This window comes from Diadema antillarum, unplaced genomic scaffold, assembly GCF_040938485.1.
Source record: "Diadema antillarum isolate AM-2024a unplaced genomic scaffold, OU_Dant_1.0 seq00002032_RagTag, whole genome shotgun sequence".
Classification (NCBI taxonomy): Eukaryota; Metazoa; Echinodermata; class Echinoidea; order Diadematoida; family Diadematidae; genus Diadema; species Diadema antillarum.
In genome coordinates this window covers 90,743-117,821 of record NW_027272685.1, presented here as the reverse complement: position 1 = coordinate 117,821, position 27,079 = coordinate 90,743, and the positions used below count along the sequence as shown (strand labels likewise).

Genomic DNA, 27,079 nt, shown 5'->3' with positions numbered 1-27,079 from the left:
CATATACTGAGCTTTACAGACAGCAGCAGACTACCGAAGCTTAAAGTGCCGCTGAGAGCATTGGAGAGACTTCCACGCCGCGGCGTCTCGTCCACTTCGGGTGGGAGACGGCGAGAGGTCCGAGTTGTCTGCTCGGCATCTTCTCATTATCTCGGGTCCGATAAGACAAAAATGTGAGATACATGACCCCGTCTTCGAGTCTTCTCTCACCCAAGAAATCGAGAAGACTAATGTCTCAACTTCTCGCCTTTTCACCGCAGGATCGGAATTGGGTATCTTGTGGCCGTTATTTGGCTTATAGTCAGACAGAGTGAACCCAGATGAACAAAAATACAGAAATAAGAAAGCATTAAAGTTAAGAGTTTGATCGCAAAATACGCTAAGAGATTTTTTTCACATTTACAAGTAATACCATCATCAAATAGAGCAAAATAAAACATTTACAATAATACCTCACTTGCTACACGACAAATAATGTTTTGAAAGTTTGATATCAATTTTTTTTTTTTTGCTTTTAACAGCTTCCATGTAAATATGTGAAATCAACAAGAATGGAGTTATCTCCTTTTGCAATCAAACTCTAAATGTGATCTATGTACCTATCAACTGTCCACGCAACAATATTCATTTAGATTACGAAAAGTGATATCCTTTTCATGAAAGTTATAGATCCTGTCAACAATGGTCTACATTTAGGGGTAAGGCATCGCATTTTCTATGTTATCGATCAAAAACGTGATTTTTATCATGTTTCTAGGTGATAAAATCGTCGCCTGTTGATTTGTGCGTATGTTTGCAACGAATATCATTATTTATTTCTAAACGCATGAACCCTGAAATCTTGTTCGTTTTTATGCAGTCAACTTGAAATTCATACGTCTCAAGTTGTTTCAAAGATTATATAATACATCACAAAACATCCAGATGATGATAATTAAATGGAGATGTGGTAGAGGTGGTGTTAGTAGCCTGGTATTATTTCCCATTTATTTTTACACCACTTGAGAAGCAAGTATTATAATTCAAAAAGTATTTATATAATTGGCATAACTCCATCAATGTTTTTAGCATTGTTATCATGGATTTCAAAAGTCGTGATAACGAATAGGTTACAGATGTAATCATTATGTATCATGTTATGAAAATCACAAGTAAAATTGATCTTTTCTTTTTCAGGAATAGGGCATTATAGTTTTTAGCATTATTATTACAGGTATCACTGTTATCATCATCAGAATTGTATTATTTCAAATATGCGAATGTTATATACTGCCCTGCATATATAAACCTGCCGTGGCCTTGTAGTTATTTCGGAATAACCATGAACCCTATAGGGTCCACGGAAAACTAAGTTTAGTGTTTTCGCTCGATCTCATTAATCACTCAGCAAAGACGACGACATCGAAGTCGGGTCACGTAGTTCTGACGTGGAGTCCAGGTCTCCAAGCACCGTCACGGCTCTCTTGTCAGAGTTCGCCACCACGACCACCGCCCACGGGATACCGAATATCTACAGTGCTAGATCCATCATCGAGAAGATTTTCTGGACATTGTCCTTCTTGGTTTGCCTTGGCGTGTTTCTCTGGCAAAGTATGCTGTTTTACTAGTCAAGATTTATGAGGTTGATTGACTAATAGTTACCATTCAGAAATGTAAAAGTACAAATTTGAATATACTATGTCTGTCTAATTTGCTTGTTAAATTAAATTACCAACAGATAGGGTTCATGAAGAACAAGATTTAGAAAATTTGCATAAGAAGATTACAGAAAAGTGTTATAGGAGAAGATGAGGAAGAAGATGAAGAAAATAAATCCTGATTTTTATTTTCTTCATCTTCTTGAGATCAGAGCGCTGACGAAAATCACTTGAATTTGAACGCCTTCTCGTTTATTTGAATGCAAATCTAATGAATTTTGCCTGGAAGACCTGTATTAACGTAAATATGGAAATTATTCACTCAAACAGGCTAATGCTTTATTTATAAGCTAATAATCAATTTTACTAACTCGAGTTAGAACAAATTGCCGGATGCTTTAAAAATGAATTTCCTGTATTTCCATGATGGCTGCCAGTTTTCATGGCCAAACTTAAATCTATTCTACAAAAAAAAAAAAAAATCGGTGAAATTATTCATTGATTTTTACTACCAAACTTATATGTCTATAGAAGAGGATATACCCTTGTATTGAGTATGATAATTTCATAAATGAATCAGCGAAGTCGTCAAAAAAAAAGAAGTGTATTCCTCGTTCTTAATATTTATTGCATATAGAGACTATTCAAGTAAATTTGAACTAGCAGAAACGAGCCCTGTATCATACCTGCCAATTTGATACTGTCATGGTGTTATCATTACCTTGATGTTGTATCAAATCTTTTAATTCCCAAATCTGATTGTTTATAAATCATAGGAACAGTGGTGGTCTTTAAAACATTTTCCTCGTACTTGCCAGTTATTCACATGATATCTATGGTTAGTTCTACTACTTCGATTTTTTTTAATTATTTATATCTTTATCATTTCTTTATTTTTTTCGGGTCACCGAAATAATGAAATTTGATGATTTTGATGGATAGAAAAAAAAATGATAAGTATTATGAAGCATTGTCGTTTATTGTTTACTCGAAGTAAAGAACAGATACTTTAATTCAATAAGCTTAAAGTTTGAAAAAAATTGTATATCTTCCAAATTCTGTTACCACTTGTAAGATTCAGGTGGAAATTGATAAATTAAGTAACCTCAACAAACAATTTGGATTAAGAAATGGCTCCAAGTATTAAAAAAAAGTATGTATATATCTTCAACTCTACCTCATGACAAATTATCAAAAAACTTTGCAAATGAAATAAAATATACAGCGACATTGCACAAAAAGATGTGTTATGTGAGAATGGACGGGTTACGAGATGATGTCATTTATGACGAACAAGGTTTTTGTTTCCTGCTCCATTTAGGAGAGGGAAGACAATGAAAAATAAAGACAAAATACTTGTCTATTTTCCGATCCAGGTGAAACACTTATCGCCGACTACCTGAGCTTCCCATACACCACTAGAACAGACATCATTACTTCAGCGGCCCTCCAGTTTCCCGCCATTACCCTCTGTAACGTGAACATGATGAGGAGATCCAAGCTGATCAACACGAGGTTTCAGGGACTTCTCAAGCTGGACGAATCATCCACTAGTGAGTCTTACAGGGGTGGATGGGGTGCACGTCATGAGACCGACACCCACGAGCAGGGGCGGATCCAGGAATTCTGTAAAGGGGGGGGGGGGCGTGACTAATATTTCTGGTGGCACTTCCGGGTTTCATTTCATTTTTTTCTTTTTATTTCTTTTGTTCTTGACGAGAAATAAAGGGGGGGGCGTGCGCCGGTTGCGCCCCCCTCTGGATCCGACACTGCACGAGTCATACAGCCCACGAGTCATACAGATCATAAATCATACAACCAATGAATTATATAGCTCACGAGTCATACAGCCCATTAGTTCGACACTAAGCTAACAAGGCCCGCGAGACCGACACATTAATCCCCGTGTTGTATTTGTCGAACTCGTGGGCTGATTACCTAGTGTAGAACTCATGGGCTGTATGACTACGGGGGGGGGGGGGGGGGGGGGGTCGCACGGGGGCACGTGCCCCCCCCCCCCCCCCCCCCCCCCCCCCCAAACCGCTGGCAAAAAAAAAAATACGAAAATGGTAATTCAAGGGTTAGTAAACTGCTTTTGACATCGACATCACTGTATGTTACTACTATTAATAAAGATAATTCTACTTTTGCTTCTAATGTACCTACTACTGATTTCCTTTTTACAACTTTATATCTACACAAGAATGAATAATACTTATACTACGATTATACATCCACTAATATACCAATGGCGCTATCACTACTACCACTTTTTCTATAAAAATCACTACTTATCATGTTTTAATATAATCACAGTCATTTACTATACGACCACTTCTACTACCATCACTACTACAACTAATACTACTACTATTTCTATACGACTACTGATACTTTCTTCGACTGATGATGTACTATATAGATTATTTTTTTAAAGTAAGTGCTGTACTGATTTAAACAAAGAAACGGACAACACTCCCAAATTTGCAGTATGCTAATCATTTTGCTAATGTTTCACTCTCCGAACCTAGCAGGTCTATAAGTTTCTAGTACAAGAATTTTTGAATGCATTTTATGTATACAAAATTTACATGGGAATGTTAGGGGAAATAAGGGATAAGTCTTATCGAGTTCCAGATATTTGTCTATGTTTATAATGTCATGTTATGACACAAGAGGGTTTTAGACCTACATGTACCTGTCTTCTCATGTCTAAAAAGAAAATCATTTGATTTTGTTTTTATATATCTAATGCATATATCTATGAAGCTGTGTGATTTCATAATAGTCATATTTAAGGATTTTGTCCTCGCATTTAAATTGTAATCTGTTTGCTTTGTTACACACAGTCTTTGACTGACGTTAGAAATAACAAGAAATGACATGAATGAATAATGATCGTATGATTGAATGAATGAATGAATGAATGAATGAATGGATGGATGGATGAATGAATGAATGAATGAATGAATGAATGAATGTTTATTATAGCTATCGTTTTCATTCACGTTTTCAGCATTCCCCTGTTCATCTCTCTCTTCCCATCATTTTAGGTACGAACTATGATTATTCCGATTGGTTCAGCAGCCAGTACAACCCGGAGATAAGAGGAGACGAGTCTCCCACTGTGTCTTCCTCGGGCCCACCAGGTAACCATCAAGGTGGAGGGGATATCAACCTGTAAGACTCATATTCTTCTCCTCATCAAGAACGGATGCTCTAGCTTTTCCGTTTATATACCTACATACTTTCATATACAAATGATGCACAGGATAGAGTGCGTTAGTGGAGGTGTAGCGCACTCGAGGGTATTTACAATTGTGAAACATGCACGAGGCGAAGCCGAGTGCATGTTCCACTACATTGTAAATACCCGAGAGTGAGCTGCATCTCCACTAACGCCACGAAATAATCCTGTGCATCATTTGTTTTATAAAATGGGTCGAAAATTCGAAAACTAACAGCATTTTTCACGTACCTTTGTGGGTCAAGATGTCCGAAGATGTTCGTCCCAAACATTTACGCACGTCGCACTCGGAAATCCCGCACATAATATAAGTATGATGGGGGTTGGGTTCCGGACACTCATCACTACTACAACTAATACTACTACTACTATTTCTATACGACTACTGATACTTTCTTCGACTGATGATGTACTATATAGATTATTTTTTTAAAGTAAGTGCTGTACTGATTTAAACAAAGAAACGGACAACACTCCCAAATTTGCAGTATGCTAATCATTTTGCTTATGTTTCACTCTCCGAACCTAGCAGGTCTATAAGTTTCTAGTACAAGAATTTTTGAATGCATTTTATGTATACAAAATTTACATGGGAATGTTAGGGGAAATAAGGGATAAGTCTTATCGAGTTCCAGATATTTGTCTATGTTTATAATGTCATGTTATGACACAAGAGGGTTTTAGACCTACATGTACCTGTCTTCTCATGTCTAAAAAGAAAATCATTTGATTTTGTTTTTATATATCTAATGCATATATCTATGAAGCTGTGTGATTTCATAATAGTCATATTTAAGGATTTTGTCCTCGCATTTAAATTGTAATCTGTTTGCTTTGTTACACACAGTCTTTGACTGACGTTAGAAATAACAAGAAATGACATGAATGAATAATGATCGTATGATTGAATGAATGAATGAATGAATGAATGGATGGATGGATGAATGAATGAATGAATGAATGAATGAATGTTTATTATAGCTATCGTTTTCATTCACGTTTTCAGCATTCCCCTGTTCATCTCTCTCTTCCCATCATTTTAGGTACGAACTATGATTATTCCGATTGGTTCAGCAGCCAGTACAACCAGGAGATAAGAGGAGACGAGTCTCCCACTGTGTCTTCCTCGGGCCCACCAGGTAACCATCAAGGTGGAGGGGATATCAACCTGTAAGACTCATATTCTTCTCCTCATCAAGAACGGATGCTCTAGCTTTTCCGTTTATATACCTACATACTTTCATATACAAATGATGCACAGGATAGAGTGCGTTAGTGGAGGTGTAGCGCACTCGAGGGTATTTACAATTGTGAAACATGCACGAGGCGAAGCCGAGTGCATGTTCCACTACATTGTAAATACCCGAGAGTGAGCTGCATCTCCACTAACGCCACGAAATAATCCTGTGCATCATTTGTTTTATAAAATGGGTCGAAAATTCGAAAACTAACAGCATTTTTCACGTACCTTTGTGGGTCAAGATGTCCGAAGATGTTCGTCCCAAACATTTACGCACGTCGCACTCGGAAATCCCGCACATAATATAAGTATGATGGGGGTTGGGTTCCGGACACTCATCACTACTACAACTGATACTACTACTACTATTTCTATACGACTACTGATACTTTCTTCGACTGATGATGTACTATATAGATTATTTTTTTAAAGTAAGTGCTGTACTGATTTAAACAAAGAAACGGACAACACTCCCAAATTTGCAGTATGCTAATCATTTTGCTAATGTTTCACTCTCCGAACCTAGCAGGTCTATAAGTTTCTAGTACAAGAATTTTTGAATGCATTTTATGTATACAAAATTTACATGGGAATGTTAGGGGAAATAAGGGATAAGTCTTATCGAGTTCCAGATATTTGTCTATGTTTATAATGTCATGTTATGACACAAGAGGGTTTTAGACCTACATGTACCTGTCTTCTCATGTCTAAAAAGAAAATCATTTGATTTTGTTTTTATATATCTAATGCATATATCTATGAAGCTGTGTGATTTCATAATAGTCATATTTAAGGATTTTGTCCTCGCATTTAAATTGTAATCTGTTTGCTTTGTTACACACAGTCTTTGACTGACGTTAGAAATAACAAGAAATGACATGAATGAATAATGATCGTATGATTGAATGAATGAATGAATGAATGAATGGATGGATGGATGAATGAATGAATGAATGAATGAATGAATGAATGTTTATTATAGCTATCGTTTTCATTCACGTTTTCAGCATTCCCCTGTTCATCTCTCTCTTCCCATCATTTTAGGTACGAACTATGATTATTCCGATTGGTTCAGCAGCCAGTACAACCAGGAGATAAGAGGAGACGAGTCTCCCACTGTGTCTGCCTCGGGCCCACCAGGTAACCATCAAGGTGGAGGGGATATCAACCTGTAAGACTCATATTCTTCTCCTCATCAAGAACGGATGCTCTAGCTTTTCCGTTTATATACCTACATACTTTCATATACAAATGATGCACAGGATAGAGTGCGTTAGTGGAGGTGTAGCGCACTCGAGGGTATTTACAATTGTGAAACATGCACGAGGCGAAGCCGAGTGCATGTTCCACTACATTGTAAATACCCGAGAGTGAGCTACGCCTCCACTAACGCCACGAAATAATCCTGTGCATCATTTGTTTTATAAAATGGGTCGAAAATTCGAAAACTAACAGCATTTTTCACGTACCTTTGTGGGTCAAGATGTCCGAAGATGTTCGTCCCAAACATTTACGCACGTCGCACTCGGAAATCCCGCACATAATATAAGTATGATGGGGGTTGGGTTCCGGACACTCAAGTTCCCGCATGAAAACTTACTTATTTCACATAGAATATGCACCCTTTACCTTAAAGACTCGATATAGACTCCTCATGTAGGCCTACTAGACAACATACTCTGAAAACGGCGTGAGAATTAACCTGCTAAATCGTTGGGTTTGCCCTTCAAAGTGACGCCATGTACGCGTCCGGTCCCACAACGCTTGGTCTACTGTACGTAAGATAAGAGTATACGTACGCCACACATACTGTTACGCACAAGGAAGAAAGGCCGCCCGACCGGCAGCCCGAATTAGAAGTTCTTTACAGGATTGACAGCGCGTATGCATGCAATTCGAAGGAGCCGCCGCGCGCACAGACGATCGGCAATAGGATTTAACACGCAGTGCAATGGGACTAAAATAACCAAAGCACACGTGACTCATTTCAGCGCTTCCTATTGGATACATTCTTGAACCCATTTTATAATACACAATAACTCACTCATATCAATATCAATGTTTTATAACCATGCATAACACTGGATCCAGCTGTATTGAGACAGTGGTAGAAAACTATTGTGTACTAAGCAATGTCAGCAGTAAAGCATTCGATTGAATGGGATTAGAGATAGTTGAAAACGTTAAGGAGACACAACAATTAAAGTTGTCTCCTACAGTTCGAGTGCCTCCTTATGTAGTAATATGACCATGTTAAAGTCTCTTTAAAGCTGTATCCATGCTGGGAGAGTGGGCTTCTTTGGTACATATTATCAGTAAACATGACTCTATTCTGTTTTGATGTACTATCGTATTTAAGTGTTACCGCTGTGTAGATGAAACCCCAACTCCATTCCCTCTACTGCCCTCCTCGGCTGATCTAATCCCAGAGCTGTTTTCTGATCTCGACTTGCGCATGTAAAGCATGGGGATGAGGCTATCCATAGAACATCTGAAAATCCGTCGCGATGCCTACCGATGACACCTGTAAGATAATTATTATAAATAAATTCTGTGTCGACTGCTTATGGCGCCCGAAACGTTACCAGAGGATGGCATGCTAAACAGGTAATAGACGCAAAGGAATCTGTAATACAAGACCAATAAGGATTTAGTTACAAACAAGTAACCATAACTTAGCTGGTTAACCCTTTCTGCGCTAGTGAGTCAAATAAACCAGTTCGGAGATCCACTTTGGGCATGAGTAGTAAAAAAGGTCATTTGTACCAAGAGTCACGTTGATTTTTAAATTCACTGAGAGAATCATCTGTGATGTGATGATTGTTCATGTAATCCATATAAATGCTACTTGCCAGCACATCCACCTGACAGCAAAAGTGGTATTTTGCAATATCAATAGAAAGAGATTGTTAATACATTTAGTGCAAAATAATGAAACGGATGCTTTCCTAATGTTAATTGACGGATCATTCTGGACATCTGGTCTACGCAAGTCCATTCTTTGTTTGAACAGGATTGATGAATCCCATACATAATAAAAATAATAATAATGATAATGATGATAGTTGATATTTTTAGAGCGCCATTTCCGCTGGACACAAATCGCTAAAACATTCTTTAAAGCACAACTTATGCATTATGTCTTTCTAAAAAACGAGTGAAGTGCCCATAACCGACTGAGGAAAAAAAAAGAAGAAAGGTCATTCGTACCAATGTGCCCATGAGCTAATTCCGAGCTGGCTTATCTGACTCAAATATGCAAGAATTTCATACACATCCCTAAGGTCAGGCATGCTGTGGGGTATATTAACAGGGGAATGTTCTATCTGTATTACACGCCTCATGATAACGTTACAGTTTATCCCCATAAAACGTTATGAAACACAAAGTCCTCTTCGAATGAATCCACTCTTCTCATACCGGTTTAGACGGGATTTGTTTGTTTGTTTGTTTGTTTGTTTGTTTGTTTGTTTGTTTGTTTGATTGTGTCATGAAGCCCAAAGCCACCAAACACAACTTGTCTTGCATTCCCTCGTATTTCGTCCTGTTTTGTATTTCCACGTGAACAGCGACATCAGCCCAGACTTCCTCAGCCACTCAAGGTGAATCGTCTCCGTCACCACCACCCGAGTCGCAGGATGATTCGTCCTCCTCAAGCGTGTCAAGCAGCCAGTATGAAACCTTCTCCTTTTTTCAGAGTTGGTGGGACAGCTCGCAATTTGACTTCTACAACTACGACTGGCAGGGTGTACAGGGTGAGGTCATTTAAATTCTTACATATCATGATACTTGGATTGATCGTTTCGTTGCAATGTGTTTGTCTATTTTTTTTTTTTAATTGGCCAGTCTTTGTTTCTTTCTTTCTCGACCAGCAAAGAGTGGATATATATATTATATCCGTTACCAGTGAATTAATCGCTCACGCTTATCAAACTCAAAATAGCTAGAAAACGAAAGAAAACCCAAATGAGCAAACGTCTTTACCTGTAATGAAGAGTAAGACATAAATGTAATATATGTCCATATTCAACTATAAACTTTCTCTTTCTAAAGTACATTAAGCGAGATAAGATAGTTTTGATCAATTTTCTTTCTAAAATTGCAGTGCGCAGACGAGCTTCCCATTAAAAAGACGCTCCATTGCCGAGTTTGAAAAAGTAGTGTACTCTTCACTGCGAACTACTGTCAAATGACTGTATATGCAAACTGCCCGTGTGGGTTTAGTGATGTATCTTTCTCTACCATGCTGAATAAAGCGCCAGTACGTGTTTCAATTTACCAGTCTTCTTTTCGCTGCACCTCTAGAATCTGTATATGATATGATTTTATCCAAAGGAAGCAGCGACTGGGAGGCGATTGTCGAGCAGTCACGTGACCCCGATTTCTATGACGTGCGAAGTTTGTTGAACCCATCACTGGAGGAGCTGCGGGAATACGGCCATCAGCCCGAGGACCTCATCCTACAGTGCTCCTTCGATAGACGTAACTGCAGCTACAAGTAGGGACTGTAATGGCTCGGTTGCTCTTTGTACTCGTTTGTCTACTGGTAGAAAATAGTTACTAGCGAATTGATTGAGGTGTGACCATTCAAGGAAATTGTTTGTTCCTTTGTTTATTTTTTCCTTTTTCTCTTTTGATTCTTCGTCTTCACTGACTTTCTACAACTTCTTTTGGCTTCCTTCTTCTTTTTTCTTCTTTCTATTCGGTACGCCCTTCCTTTCTTATTGCCACTCTATAATGCCTGATTCTATCTGGGAAAGTCTCATAAAACCAAAATGAATCGGAAAGAAGAAAAACAGAGAGGCGTTCGGTTCACTATTAATGATATCAACATGGGGGATTGTAATGAGGTTGCTTGTACGTGTACTCAACATGTACTTTGAATTCAAGATTTCGATAAGATGGAAGATAATTACAACTGTGTGTGTTAAAAAAAAAAAGAAGAGAGGGAGAACAAAAAATTGGGGCCTTATACAGCAAATGATTTGCCCCAGACAATACTAACGTAAAACAAAAATAATAAATCTTAGAGATATTGAACAAGAATATTAATATACCATGATGTCTCCACGAGGGAGCTGCTCATAACTTCTCCACGTGGGAGCTCATAATGGACGTCTCCGCAAAGGAGCTCATAAAGTCTCCACGAGGGAGCTCATATAGATTACAACTTTACGACTGAAATCATCATTTTATGGGGCTGTAGATGACAAGACACATTCATGTTGAGTAGTTGGTAGGTTGTGTTTTCTACCGCATGCTGCCATCGTGACCAAAGGGACAAACATGAGACTCCAAACATTCGCAACACATGATAAGGCAAAATATTCTTTATCCCTTTTTAAGTTTTCTTTTGAATGAGTATTTCTACCCTGGCTTGTAAAAAAAAAAGGTAATGGAACCGTAAACTAAGAATATGACGCTTGCAATGATATCTGTATCAGCATTAATCGCCTTTTGGTTTGTAATCGTTCATCCATAAACCCCAGAAATTTTACCATGTGGCAGCACGGAGACTATGGCAACTGTTTTACATTTAATGGCGCGAACCCCGCAGACAAAGCCAAGGTAGCGAGATATACGGGCAGAACTGGCGCGCAGTATGGTGAGTTAACTGTATTTTTTTTTTACAGAGAAAACACTATAAAGAGTACTATTAACATTGCATTTATTCAACACAAAGAAAGCAAAATGAACAAGGGTGAATGTGACATAAACAATAATATGATCTGTAAAAAAATTACTATGTGCATGCTTCGAGTTCGGCTCTGACTCCCGATTTCTGTTTGTTTGTTTGTTTGTTTGTTTTTTGTTTATTTGCTTGCTTGTTCGCTTTCTCATCTTTAAAAGGACTCCATCTCACATTGTTCGTGGAGCAGCCTGAGTATGTTGGCTTGCTGTCCACGGATTCTGGCGTGAAAGTCTCCATTCACCCGCCCACAGTGCAGCCGTTTCCAGAAGACGACGGTATAACAGTGTCTACGGGACAAAAGACTTCCATCAGTCTGAGAGAGGTACGTTTCTTACTTGTCGAAGTTCACATCAAATCATATTAGAATAAGATATTCTACGGTTTGAAAAAAAAAAACCGATTTGTTTGGTTGTTTTAGCTGGGATTAGGATTATTGAACGGCTATCAAGTTGATGACGTCATAGCCTCACTGGATTTGCTTTATGTGATTTTTAACGAGGTGGACTGAAGTCTAGACTAAATTTCGAGGCTCTCATTAGTTCTCTAGCTAAACATCACGATATAGACATTTAACATATATTCCATTGCTACAGTTTCTCAGATGATCAATTTTACTAGTTATCAAAGGCTAAGTAGACGAGATGATTATGTAACTGTGTACACTATATCATATAAACAAATACACACACATTATATGTGTATATATAATAATTGTATATATATAATAATAAATATTATGATAGATGTCATGATAATGATCAAATGCTTATATCTTTAACAAACGCAAAGTAATGTAACAAGAATTCGCTTTGAGTAGAATGGTCTTGGGATTCCTTGATAATTATGCAGTTTATGATACAAATTTACTGAATATAAGAAAAAAACCAATGAGGTCTGTAAGCTGAAATGTTTAAACAAGGCATGCAGTTTCGTTTTATTCCGTTTTGCTTGTCTTTCTCTTATATTGTATTGTATCTATGCATACTGTATAATATTCATAGTATATTATCATATTGTATATGACATTTTCCAGGTCAACGTCACGAGACTCGGGGGTCGATATGGCTTCCCGTGCACCAGAGACGGGTCGAACACTAACTTCACGGAGATGGCCGAGTTTTCTTACAGCGACAGAGCGTGTTATAAAATGTGTCTTCAGAGGGCTCTCTTGGATCGCTGTAAGTGCATCACAGACATCAGACTCATCAACACGACCCAGTGTACCTCCCTCAACTCGACACAAGGTATACGGCTTTATCATGATTTGGTCTATCAGTCCCCCGTCAGTGGATCATAACTCAAGCCACATTTTATATAATAATAATAATAATAATAATAGTAATAATAATAATAATAATAATAATAATAATAATAATAATAATGATAATAATAATAATAATGATAATAATAATGATAATAATAATAATAATAATAGTGGTGGTAGTGGTGGTGGTGATAGTAGTAGTAGTAGTAGTACGTAGTAGTAGTAGTAATCATCATCATCATCATCACCATCATTATCTGATTTATCATAATAATATCAATAATAAAAGTATGTATTTTCCAGCTCAATTTTTTATTCTTGCCACACAGTAAGCGGGAAAAGGATTCAAATTCACGATAGTTCTGATAGGCTTGGTAAATCATCATTTGAATTCCTTGTCGTCTATTCAAATTTGTTATTCGTTCAACAGCTTTTTCAAAGTGGTCAAGCACATTTGTACATTTTTTTTTTTCTCATTCGAACTTCTTGTCTTTCCCAAAACATCTTTCAATGACTCGACCGAGGTTAAACACAAAATATTTCTCTCCACTTTCACTTCAAACACAATATGCCACAAAATTAACGCATTGAAGTTTGGCACATTAATGAGTAATCGTCCTGAAATAATTATAATAAAAATTAACGAGTAAAGGTTTCTAGTTTCGAAGCCAGCAAATACATCCTAATAATCCCAAAAAGATAGTGACGTTCAACATTAAATTCCGGAAACGAAACACATTATAGTGTCTGTGCAACCAACTGAATGTTATTACTTCCTGTAAGAGAAGTCCTTAAAGGGATGGTACAGTATTGGTGGAGATGAGAATTGGGCTTTTAACTTTTTGCGAGATACCAAGAAAACACTTATGATATAGTACAGAGCATACCATTATAAGAGGAATTCAAAGTTTATTTGATGAAATTTGGGTTTGGAATCACTGAAACATCCAAAAACAAAGTAAAACAAAGCGATTTTATTATTATTTATTTATTCACGTTTTCTTTAAAAATACAGGGTAAGTCTCATTCAAGCCAGAGGCCTGCTTTTCAAGAGAGCCCTGTAATTGTACAGATTCATTTTGCATATTATGATAAAAATTATACAGGGAAATAGAAGATAATACAACAAATGACAATTCAAAATACAAAGGATTAAGGAAATAGACATAGTCAAAACCTTACATATACACACAAGCGCATATACTCATGCGCGCATGCACATCATGCACACACGCAGACACACAGACACGCAGACGCACACACACACACACACACACACATGCATACGGACACAGACACATCTGTCTTTAGTAGATCCATAATAACAAATAATGCGTTTCATTAACATGTTACAATGTACACTACTGCCAAATAAACTTACTAAAACATTAATCTAATCTGCCTTTTGAATGTTGACAGTGATGGACACGTTTGTACAGTACTTGGTAGATTGTTGTATAAAGAGCATGCTATGTACGAAAAGGAGCGTTTCTTATAGTCAGTACGCGGGTGCGGAATGAATAGTGGATTATTGAGGGCGTGTCTGGTATAATACAACACAGGGCGTCTTTCGACTAAAGGGTTTAAGTACGGAGGGGCTAAATCGTTCAAGATTTTAAAAACTGTAACACAATACTGGTATTTCAATCTCCCATTTACAGACTGCCATTTCAATGAGTTTAGTAAAACAGCTTTTGGAGTAGTATAATCAGTCTTCAGAATTAGTCTTGCGTATTTGTTTTGAAGCCTTTGTAACTTTAATATACAATTACTGTATTACCTTTCGTGCAATTCCCCCATACCACTGCACAGTAATCTATGTGAGATAAGATCAGGGAATAATATAACTGTATCAACATATATTTGGGTAAGAATTTTCGGATCCTCCTTATACATGATATAGCTCGAGAGATTTTGCTTATGATTTGGGAAATATGTGGTGACCAGTTAAGGTTTTCGTCAAAATATACACCTACGTATTTTAGACCAGACACGCGCTCTGACCTTGGTAACAAATACTAAGTTGACATTTATTAATGCGTTTCTTTGATCCAAACAGCATCAATTTAGTCTTATTAACATTAACTTGTATTTTGTTTATATTAAACCAATTACACATCAAATCAAAATTATTCTGTAATGTAATTTGAACAGCATTTGCATTTTTCCCTTTCACAAAAATGGCCGTATCATCTGCGTATAAAGATACTTTTGATTGATTATAATCAATGTTGCACAAGTCATTTATATTCAAACAAAACAGAAGCGGTCCAAGTATTGACCCTTGTGGTACGCCTGATTTAACTTTGAGAAAACTGCTCAGTGCTCCATCATAAAATACACATTGAGTTCTGTCGGTCAGGTATGATGTAAACCATTCTAGCTCCATATCCTGAATACCATAGAAAGACAATTTCTGTAATAAAAAAGAATGAGATATAATATCGAAGGCTTTTTTCAGATCTAAAAAAAATTGCCCCTGTGACGTAGCCAGCATCCATATTGTCTAAGATAAAGTCACTAATGTCTGTCAGACATGTTGAGGTTGAATGCTTGGCCGAAAACCGGACTGCCGTTCAGATAATAAAGAATTGTCGATTAAATATTTGTAAATTTGTTCATGAATAGCTTTCTCTAATATTTTCGATATTAATGGTAACAGCGAGATTGGTCGAAAATTTGAAAGTTCTGATGATTGTCCGGTTTTTGGAATTGGTATTATTTTAGCAACTTTAAAGTCACTGGGAAATTTTCCTGATGAAAGCGATCGATTAAAAAGGACGGTTAGTGGGCCAGCAATGTAAGGTGCGGCAATCTTGAGTAGTTTAGGATGCAAATCATTTAGGCCACCAGCCTTTGAACAATCAATACATATCAATTCCTTTTCAACAAACTGTACACTGATATCAGTAAATTTAAACATACTTACAGTTGGTTGCAATGTATGCATATCATTAATACCAAAATTATCGTTATTACACATATTCATACCAACATTATTAAACATTTTATTTAATTCATCAGCTATTCTATCTTTATCATGACAATGTTTTCCATCAATAATGACTTTCTGATCAGAAGCTGATGAGGTTTTATTTGGTAATAATTTTTTCATCAATTTCCATGTTCTACCCATATCATTTGTCTGTTCAAATTGTTCTTTATAATATTTCCTACGAAGTTTTTTATTTAACTTATTTGCTTTATTCCTAAAGTATATAAATCCCTCCCAATATAAAACATTTCTCGTTTGAAAAAAATTTCTTTTTATTATAATTTCTTTCTCTTGCTAAATGTAAATAATCATCGTTAATCCACGGAGATCCATTCTGTTTCTTTCGTACCGTAGTGAAGGGAGCATGTTTGTTACTTAGTGTAACAAAGTTCGATTTGAACTTGCCCCACATTTCGTCAACGTCCTGCGACTCTGAAAAAAAGCAATCCCAATTGATTGCTGCCAAATCTTGTAAGAAGAGACTCTTGTCAAAACGTCTGAAAGAGCGAAAGGTAGAGATTTGGGGCGTGTACTTGGGAATGGACGCTTTCATAGTTACATACACAAGAGAGTGATCACTAAATCCCACTGACTGAACTCCAGAATTCAAAGAACCCATTGAATCCGTGGCTAGGATAAGATCTATTAAGGATGAACTGGTTGGAGTTACGCGGGTGGGAACATCAATTAGCTGGGAGAATTGTAAAGAGTTACAAAGTTCGTTGACTTTCTTTGAAAGAGGATTTTTTGTTAGCATGTTACAATTAAAGTCACCAACAAGAAAGATCTTAGAATAATGCAAGGAAGCACAGTCTACTTGGGCTTCCAGTAACTCAAAAAAGGTATTAGTGCAGCTAGGTTTCCTGTACACAATTCCAAGTAAAACTGATGGCGAGTTTGAAAACTGAATCTCAACCCACATTAATTCAATATCGTTGGTTTTTATGTTATATTTTCTCACATATGATACGTTATCTTTAATATAACATGCTACACCACCTCCGTGTTGGTCTCTATCTTTTCTTTCACATTTATAGCCTTCAATGGATAACATATTTGAACCAATCTCATCATTAAGCCATGTTTCTGAAAGTGAAAGAATATCATACTGGTTGTTCCTTAAGAACATAGATAATTCGTGAGTGATTGTTTCGAAGACTTCTTATGTTTAAATGTGCTATTTTCATTCCTTTACAAGATGGAAACTTTGAATTTTGTAAAATGACATCAGGTTTTTTCACAGATTCAAGTTTGGCATTAACTTGATCAGACGTATCGTAGAATGGTAACACTTTTAGAATACATTTGGGACACTTCCAATGTAGAAATTTTTCGGATGAGTTGTACTGATCAGATGTCACACTCGCACAAGAAATGTGAACCCATTCATTACACTCTGTACACAACAATGCTTTTTGGTTTGATTTGACAGGCAGCAGACAACATACGCATGGATACTTAAATACCATTACAAATTAACAACGACATATATCACAGGCAAAAGTCGTGGTAACTACATGAAATAGGCAAATGATAAAAACAAAATCAAGATAGAAAGGTGATATGGTTAAGTCATATCTCAAGTTCTTACAACCGGGAGTTGAGTCTCTCGAGATCGCGGTCTTTGGTGATGGTGAATCGTTCGCCTCTGGGTGATTTCACGATGATTTTACCGTCTTGCGTCCATAGTTTACAATCTTTCTTTGTCTGGTCTCGCTTGATTTTCCAGAAGAGTTTTGATCGTCGTTTCGTCAAGTTCTCGTTGATGAAGACGGTTTTGTGCTTCGAAGATTGCTTCCTGAGGTTGAATCGCGCTTGGTAGACCTTTTCTCTCACGCGATAATTTGCGAATTTGATGATGACGTTCCTTGGCTGCGATTTCCTTCCCTTGTTCGAGGTCGAGGTGTTCGAGGTCGAGGTGGCGGCAGACGACGGCTGTTCGAGGAGGGGTCCTAATCGATGAGAACGGTCGATGTCATCGTCACGTAGTTCGATTCCGAGATCCTCCTGGCATATCGTTTTGATGATGGTATCGGTGTTTTCGTCCGCCTTCTCCTGTATTCCAGCAAAGATGAGGCAGTTTCTCCTGGAATATTGTTCTGCCTCATCCATGGCGGTTTCCAGATCACGCACGGCCGCTTCCAGGGACGCCATTTTTTCATCGCGGCTTTCAATGTTGAATTGCAGAGATCGCTGAACTTCCTCACATATGGTAGCCTGGACCTCATTTAGCAGCTTGTGTTTCAGAGCGTTGACGAGCTTGGTGATAAAATCCGAGTCAGATAGCAGGTTTTCCACTGCAGCCTGAATAGTTTCAGTCAGCTCGACATCATCAGCTCCGTTTACAGCAGGATCATCATGCTGTTTCTTCGCTGCAGTACACGGGCTATCGCCGGCTTTGTTCGTAGTAGTGGCCCGTTTGGGTCGGTCGTTTGCAGGCATTTTGTGACATAGATTGCTGGTCTATTGTAAAGTATATGTTCGGCGGAGCGGTACTTCACACACGTCTATACATTACGGCGTTCAGTAGTTAGATGTTAGATCGTAATAAAGTGTGGGTTCCACACTTTATCGGAATTGCTCTTTTTTTTTTTGGATATCTCAGCCATTTCAAAACCAATTTTCATCAAATAAACGTTGAATTCCGCATAGAATTACATGCTCTTTCATATTTTATACAAGGTTTCTCATTATCTCACCAAAAAATGTTACACTGCAAAAAATCCGGTGTTAAATAGTGAACACCGAGCTGGTGTTAAATTTTCGGTGCTCATTTATGGTGTTAAATTAACACCTCCGGGTGTCATTTCCAAATTTAAACTGTTTTTGAAGAGTTTCTTAATAACTGAACTTCTTGTTGATTTTTTATTTAAACAAGACGATCAAGAATTTTACATTAAAATACTAGATTTTTGAAAAAATGTGAAAATGAATTTACACCAAAGTAACACCAGCTGGTGTGGTCTCTTATTGAAGCTGGACGGGTGTTAAACCATTGATATTAACACCAACAAATATCAAATCAACACCATGTGGTGTCATTTTTGAATTAACACCAGTACAGTGTCAAAATAACACCAGGTACAGTGTCAAATTAACACCACGAAGTGTCAGGTGAACACTTTTCAACACCATCACAGTGCATTTTCAACACCTGTGGGTGTGGTCCTTTATTGAAGTTTGATCGGTGTTAGATTTAACACTCGTGGTGTTAAATCTAACACCGATGTTTTTACAGTATAGAAACCCGAAATTAGGTCTCAACCAAAACTATATGATCCCTTTAAAAGAACCTACAAGCATTTATAGAATTGGTGTCTCAAGAAAAAGCAAGAATGGAGATAGAATGAGGAAAATATTAAAGTAAACATTCGAACGCCTATAACGTAGCAGTTAGGGTGCACATAATTCACGCATATATAATACAGTAATAATGATAATACTGTAGGTGCCTTACATATTCCAAATGCATGATTTCTTGTTGCAGAACGGTGCCTGCAGCTGGTCTTGTATCTCTACGAAACAAACACCCTGGGATGCGCCTGCCCGATCTCTTGCAGGTATGATGATGCATGGAGCTTAGAAATAAAATAGCTGTCGACTTAGAAGGGAGTGTATGAGAAGTTTTGTCAGAATAAATTGTTCCATTGTTGAGCGTTGCCGTTCTAGACAGACTTTGGCATAACGCAAGAAGGAGATTGTCACAGAAGAATACAGTTTATAGTTAATTATCGGAATTATAACACATGTTACACTTATCGCGAATCACTGCGTTGCTCTCGGCATGTTTCAAGTATTCTGAAATATACAATCTCATATAAAAAAATCCTGTAAATCCGTAACATCGTCATTATCATTAATATCATTTTAATTATTACCATTATTATCAACATCAGAGGTGTATGAAATAGTAATACTACAACGTAGTAGTAGTAGTATATAGCAATATAGTAGTAGCAGTAGTGTAGTGTAAGACTTCGTGTTCATCGCTGATAGTCGTATATAACAATGATATTGCAATAAAGTTATATTCCTGAAACGTCTCTCATAACGTCTTGGGACTCGAGCCATTTTCAGACATGTATAACGTGGCAACCATTATGGGAACGATAATGATCATACGAAATTAATTTTGATACTTCTGTTGGTAGAATTAATAGAGGGACTACATGACATGTGCAGTGAAGGAAACATCATTATAATTACTATAGTTATTATATTCCACATACTAAGAATCTTGCTATAGGATTGGTTATGAGCTTATCACGTGATAAAGCGTAGTTTTGCCCATCACATCACATGAGAAGAAATGTTCGTTACACTCTATGTTGATAGTAAGCAAATAATTTACGTTGGTGAAGGTGATGGGACAAACTATATAGCGTACATATTCAGATCGCCGAGGAAGTGATAGTGATTGTCTCATTGCCTGAAACTAAAAGTTGATTATTTGCTTTATATTCCACATCTAGGGTCCTAGATATTCCCATTTTATTCCACATCTGAAACCGTTTTAGCTGTCTTTAGGTATCCTCAGGGCTTAGGCTACGTATGAAGTTTACTTTAGACGTATGCGCGTAGATGACAAAACAAAGAATTTGCTCCGCGCCCCGCGCGTGGCACGAAATAAAAGAGCGTTGCACTGTGGTCTATCATTTGTCCCATGTCAAAATGATAGACCACAGTGCATCGCACTTTTATTTCGCGCGTACTCAAAATTGTAAGTTATTTCACGCGTTAAGACTGTGTGGGGTAAGAGATCAGCGAAACAAAATGACTATCATCATAGAGTGTAACGAACTTTTCTTCCCAGGTGATGTGATGGACAAAACTACGCTTTATCACGTGATCTGCTCTTGACCAATCCTATAGCAAGAATCTTAGTATGTGGAATAAATCCCTTTAGTTTCGCTGATCTCTTCAGTCCATACAGTCTTTTATACGCGAGATGAGTACGTGCGAAATAAAAGTGCGTTGCACTGTGGACTATCATTTAACTAGGTCACTTGATATATAGTACACGGTGATTTCAAGTTCGGTGCTAGTGCTGGTCTCTAGTGCTAGCTCCCAAATAACTGCGTTAAATCGAGCTCCAACACCGGCGGTCATATTAACGAAGCGATACCGATCAAAATTATCGATCCCAACACCGAGGTGCTAGCATAGCACCACCGTGCAACCCGCGAGAATTGTGCGACGAAAAAAAATTATCGCGCGTGATAAAAGTCAAAATATTAAAAGATGCCGCCATGACTGCTTAGTTTTGGACACAAAATGAGGAAGAGTGATTAAAATACCACAAATTTAATTGCTTCTTGAAATCACAATTACCTTAATTTTGTTCCTAAGCTCAGATTTACATAGCCATGTCGAGAGTGTTCCTGTACGTTACGTGATGGGCGACCACTGCATTAGCATAGACTTTGCACGTAAAACGTGCATCTTATTATGGAAGGGAATGCGGGTCTCGAACGGCAACGCTAACACCAGCACCGAACTTGAAATGACGAAATGATAATCCCTGGGGACTAGTGTTAGTCAATTGGGAAAAAGAACGTAAATCGCTAACACAAACGGCGGAGCTCGACTCAGCAGACGACATTCAACACCGAGCCCAGCACCAGCAACCGGAAATACGTCATAATTTTGAGGTCACCTCCCAACACCGACGTGATTTCAAGTTCGGTTTTATCGCCGGTGCTAGTGCTGAGATAGCACTAGCACTAGCACTAGCACCGAACTTGAAATCACCCAGTGCAACACACTTTTATTTTGGTGCCGCGTGGTGCGCGGACCAAATTCATTGTTTTGTTATCTACGCGCATACGTCTAAAGTAAACTACGTAGCCTAGCGCCTAAGCCCTAAGGAGAGACCTAAAGACAGCTAAAACGGGTTGAGGTGTGGAATAAAATTGGAATATCTTGGATACTAGATGTGGAATATAAAGCAAATACAAACTGTAATCAACTTTTGGTTTCAGGCAATGAGACAAGCTAACACTTTCCTCGGCAGTCTGAATGTGCACGCTATCTTTCCTCAGCTGCGCTTCGGAAAGATAGCTACATCCAGATCGCCTCGGAAGTGATAGTTTGTCCCATCATCTACGTTGATTATTTGCTTACTGGCATAGTCCCACATCTTCGATTCCGCGCTGGAAAAAAAAAAAGATTCGCAGTCATCGTTAAAGAGACTAAGTCACTAATGTTGGCCGTTGGCAATGCCAGTTACCAATGGCATGATGATTAGTGATGATGGTAGAGACTGTCGGTTAATCGGGAATTGCACTTAATCGGGTAAGAATAAAAAGACTACATTGAGAGCAGGTTTTGCGTTAGAAGAACAGAGTTAACCATGGTAATAGTGATCATTGTTACCTCATCTACGCGCACCGTTGACAAAACCTGTACTTACTGCCTAATATTTCTCTTGAACCTGTGTATTTCAATAGTGAGATTATGTATCGCCCGAATGCATTTGCAGCACTCTGGCCGGCGGAAAGGTATGAGGTGAGTATACAAGCCTGTAATAATTATCATAGGGGATTATTATTGTTCATCACCCACAAGACCCCGACAGTTCTTTTAAGAAGTGGTCACGCTGTCAATGTAATGATGAAGTCGTTTTGATATCCATTATTTTGTTCTTCTGCATGGATACTAGATAACACTGTGTAATTTTGATTCGATTACGTCTGATAAGATAAGGCCTGGGAAAATATTACCAGAAATTACGCTAGATAATAATCCTTTTTCTGTGCGCTGAATAAATCGTTTCAGATTATTATTTTAGCATTTCTATTCAGAAAATTGTATTTCATCGATCATCTAATAATAAGTTTTTCGATTCATGAATGTTTGATGATGATAGTATTTAAAAAAACACACATAAAATGAAATCAAATCAAGTCTAGACAAATCAATTCATTTACATTTTCTATACAGTTTTGATTTTTTTTTTTGAAAGACAAACTACACGTGTATGTTGATAGTGTGGAATAATGAAAGGTAATATTTTTCTTCGTTTTCCTCCTCCACTTTCACACACACAAACTATCATCCTCGTACACTCACACACACTCACACACACACACACACACACACACACGCACACACACACACACACGCGCGCTCTCCAGGAACATCTAGCGGACCAGCTGACAGAAATTAACAAGAAAGCTGCCAGAACTCTGAACAACATAGAACTGTCCAGGTAATGTTCCAGTTGATACAGAAAAAGCATATTTAGCATCACATTCAAGAAATTTGTTTCTGCAATCTGACACTTGTTTGTTTCACACCTTGAATGCTTTCTGGTTTTAATAGGCAACACCTTTGTATAACATTTCATTGAAATATCTTATTACTGTAACAAGACAATCCAACAAAATCATTGTATTCAATGGTCATCACCAGTAATTGTGGAAGAATTTTTTTTTTCGTGGCATGGAGATTGCTGTAAATGGACGTCTAGACATACCCTCTTCCCCCACAAGTTAAAAAAAAGGAAAAGGGTAGGCCTAAATGTGTATGCAGCACGCGTACGAGGTGACTTTCACAAATCATGATTTCCGTGATTTTTAAATCATTTTCTTTCTTTATTCATTCATTGATTTTACTGATTAAATGAAATAGAAAATGAATACTACATTGAAATGCAAGGAGGATCAAAATAAAAACTACACGCTTCAATACCGACCTTTTGGCAAAGTGGCCCACATTTCTATATTTTTACGTTGGCCGCTCTTTTCAAATAACAAAATACTTAGTTTCAACAATAATTAGTTTCATGTGTATGTAAACATATAAGTATTGTTGTAATACATTGTACATTTTTCCTAGAACTTGTACCAACAAAAATGTGCTTCGGGAATAAAATCTCATTTCAATTCAATTGAATTGAATTGAAAGAAGACAAAAATTATAACTATAATAGACACAAGCTTACCATTACAATGCTACTATAATATTATCAAGTGAACAAATGGCAATGAGAACACGACGTGTTCTATATATCTAGGAAAATCAACAAGGCAACATAAATGAACAAAAATAAGAAAGGTAGAAAAACATTTCAAATAGCAAGTCTAGAGGCAAAAAATAGCATTTTGTTCGCACCTTGAATGAAAGAATGGTGTTGCGATTGTCTGCTAAAGGAAACAGACAAACAAGTGGATGTGTATGTGTGTATCTTTTAAATACATTTTGATCAATTAGATATTCTTTTTGTTACAGGAAGAACCTTGTCAACCTTATTATATACTTCGAGGAGCTCAACTACGAACTTAACTTACAAGTCGCTACTAATTCGGTGAGTGTTTCATAGAGACCGTACTCTCTTCTCGTAACGAAAGTTTACCCCGTATTCCAGTTTGATTTTAGTAAAACAGAGAAGTGGGATTATACAGAACAGACAAGACAGAAGTCAAGAAATCTTCTAACTGAGTCCTCTGCCACATATAATACACAAATATGCAAAATAAAATGATGATGTCATGGCCTCATGTGCCAACTACTTTCATAGGTTATTCATTTAATATTCTTTATGTTATAAACTCTATAGAAGTATATCCGTCGCATATTGGATCTTCAGTTGTTAAGGTTACGGAATAATTTATGGCTAACAGGAGGATCGTAAATTTTCCGATCTCTTAAGAAGAAAAGCATGAGCTTAGGATTTTTATTACATTGTAATAACAAATTGTTTATTCTGTGAGATATGGAGGGTAATTTCTTCATCTCCTTTTCTATTTTTGCCTTTATGGTGAAGACCAACTGTAGAGTAGCTTGAAAGCACTGAATTGAATTGAATTGAATTGAATTGAATTGAATTGAATTGAATTGAATTGAATTGAATTGATTTGAACTAAATTGAATGGAATTGAATTTAAATGAATTGGATTGGATTGAATTGAATCGAATTGAATTTAATTCCACATCATGGGGTGGAACACCATGATCAGCAGAGCTGGTTTCCATAGGGTAGGAACAGATTCTTATCTATTACTCTTAGATATTAACATGTTAATGTTTATTCTCTTGTTTTGAACATCATTATCAGTAAGTACGTTCACAGTCCTAGAATTCATTCGATATCTGCAGACGTGATGGTGTGCGAAGAAGTATAAGTTCACATTTTTTTTTCTTTTACACAATTATCAGTGCGATACCGAAACAAGATCTTCACTTAATCCTTTGGCAATGTCCTCGGGTTTCTTTGCAAAGCAAAATAAAGATAACGTGTCATCTACGAATAGTGACAGTTCACTATGCTTGACAAAAGAAGGCAATTTATTCACATAGTTGTTATAAGGGAAAAGAGGACAGGTTCAATCAGGGATCCCTGTGGTACCGCATACAGTTTATACTTATATAGCTCATCTGAAACGAAACCACTTAGATTGTGTCCGGTTCGACGAACGATAGTTTTAAACCATCTTATCATAGCATTTTAAGCAAAGACACATATACATTGCGTTTGTGAGTTAATGTACAATGGCAAAAAAAAAAAAAAAACCTTTAAACAACTGATTATTACCCAACAATGTCTACAGGCACAATAGTATCAAACCATTTCTTTTTTCTTTTACATTTAGCAATGCATATTTGGGTAGAGTGCTTTGGACAAAAGCCAAACTATTTATTTGTAAAAATGTGGGTATCAATCAAAGAAGTCTGAAGTAGGTCGTAAGCAACTTTCTCTATGATCTTGGCACGAAACGGGGTAACAGAAGTAGGTCTAATTACCGATATCATCTCTGCAGGTTCACTTGTAAATTTGAGTATCACGAGCATAATATCCTTCCATTCATCTGGTATTGTGGCCTTTTGTATTGATTAATTCATCAGAAATGTTAGCGAGGGAGCTATCAAAGATGAGATGCATCTCGTAAGTTTGGCCGGTATTTTGTTGTTGTTGTTTTGCCTATTCTATTTTTACATTTATACCGTGAGAATCATCTTATACCTCCTTTCTATATAAGGGTTCGTTCAATCCTTGATACTACTGCACGTATTACTCTTTTTGTCTGTTAATTTCTGTGCTTCGTTGACACAGTCTTTACCGCATAATTTCTTCTGGAAATGTTACACAGACTACGACTAGCTCTCTGAGGTTAAACACTTTGTATTTTACCTGTTGGATTATCATCAATCTCATTATCACTTTTTAACGCCTACCCCTTCCCAGATTGCCAGTCTGTTGGGTAACTTGGGCGGTATCCTTGGTCTCTATATCGGCATGTCATTCATGTCCATTGGCGAGATCATTCTTCTCTTTGGCTGCATCTTGCAAATCCTCGCCAAGAGAATCCGCCGACATCCCACATCGCCGGCAGAAGAGGCGAAGGAGAGTCCACGCGCCGACACCGCCGCTGACGAGGACCAATCTAAGCGCGACAATTGTCGCCGCGTGCTGATCTCGCTGATCGTGGCGGTTCTCCTATTGATCATCGCTGCGGTAGTCTGCCTTGTCGTGCTTTATGCTCGAGGCACAATAGCTTTCGCCCTTTGATTTACTCTCTGGGATGACAAAGCGATTTATTGTGATTATATAAAGCAGTGGAGGACATGTTATAGGTCCTTTGTCATGAAGATTTAGTTCTTTGGTTAGCTGTCACGATAGAGGTGATTTCGGTTAACTTTAATCTAATTTTTTGATTACATTTAAAAATGTTTTTGAGACCCAAGTATAGCCATGTTACAACACAAATTGAAACTTTTTTTATCATGATCTATATTGCCTACTTTACGACTAAAATTGACATTATTGATAATGAATACAACCTGAATATTTATAACGATGATCTTTTTGCCCTTATTCATTCTCATTTTGTATCAGAATTGTCGTTTGATTTTATGTTGTTGTGTTTTAAAGAAAGGAGAGAGAGAAAACAAAAAATTGATTTAAATCATGCATTTCAATTTCAAGGTAGAATAACAACTTAAGCATTATATAGGGCCTATGTACATACTTCAAAATGCATTCATCACACTACGTCTGAAATG

The 27,079-nt window shown here is 37.3% G+C and overlaps 1 protein-coding gene across 1 annotated transcript; it reads left to right on the top strand.

Annotated features, from left to right (window-relative positions):
• Positions 1-26,585, top strand: LOC139713690 (epithelial sodium channel subunit alpha-like; the record flags this gene model as incomplete). The annotated part of the gene is made up of 14 exons (XM_071625396.1): positions 1-173; positions 1,388-1,590; positions 3,014-3,190; positions 4,691-4,786; positions 5,928-6,023; positions 7,169-7,264; positions 9,694-9,879; positions 10,460-10,622; positions 11,614-11,729; positions 11,975-12,138; positions 12,850-13,060; positions 19,563-19,635; positions 24,308-24,383; positions 26,262-26,585. Coding segments are annotated over 14 exons (2,154 nt in total), but the record flags the coding sequence as incomplete, so codon positions are not given.
• Between the last annotated feature and the right edge of the window lie 494 nt (positions 26,586-27,079).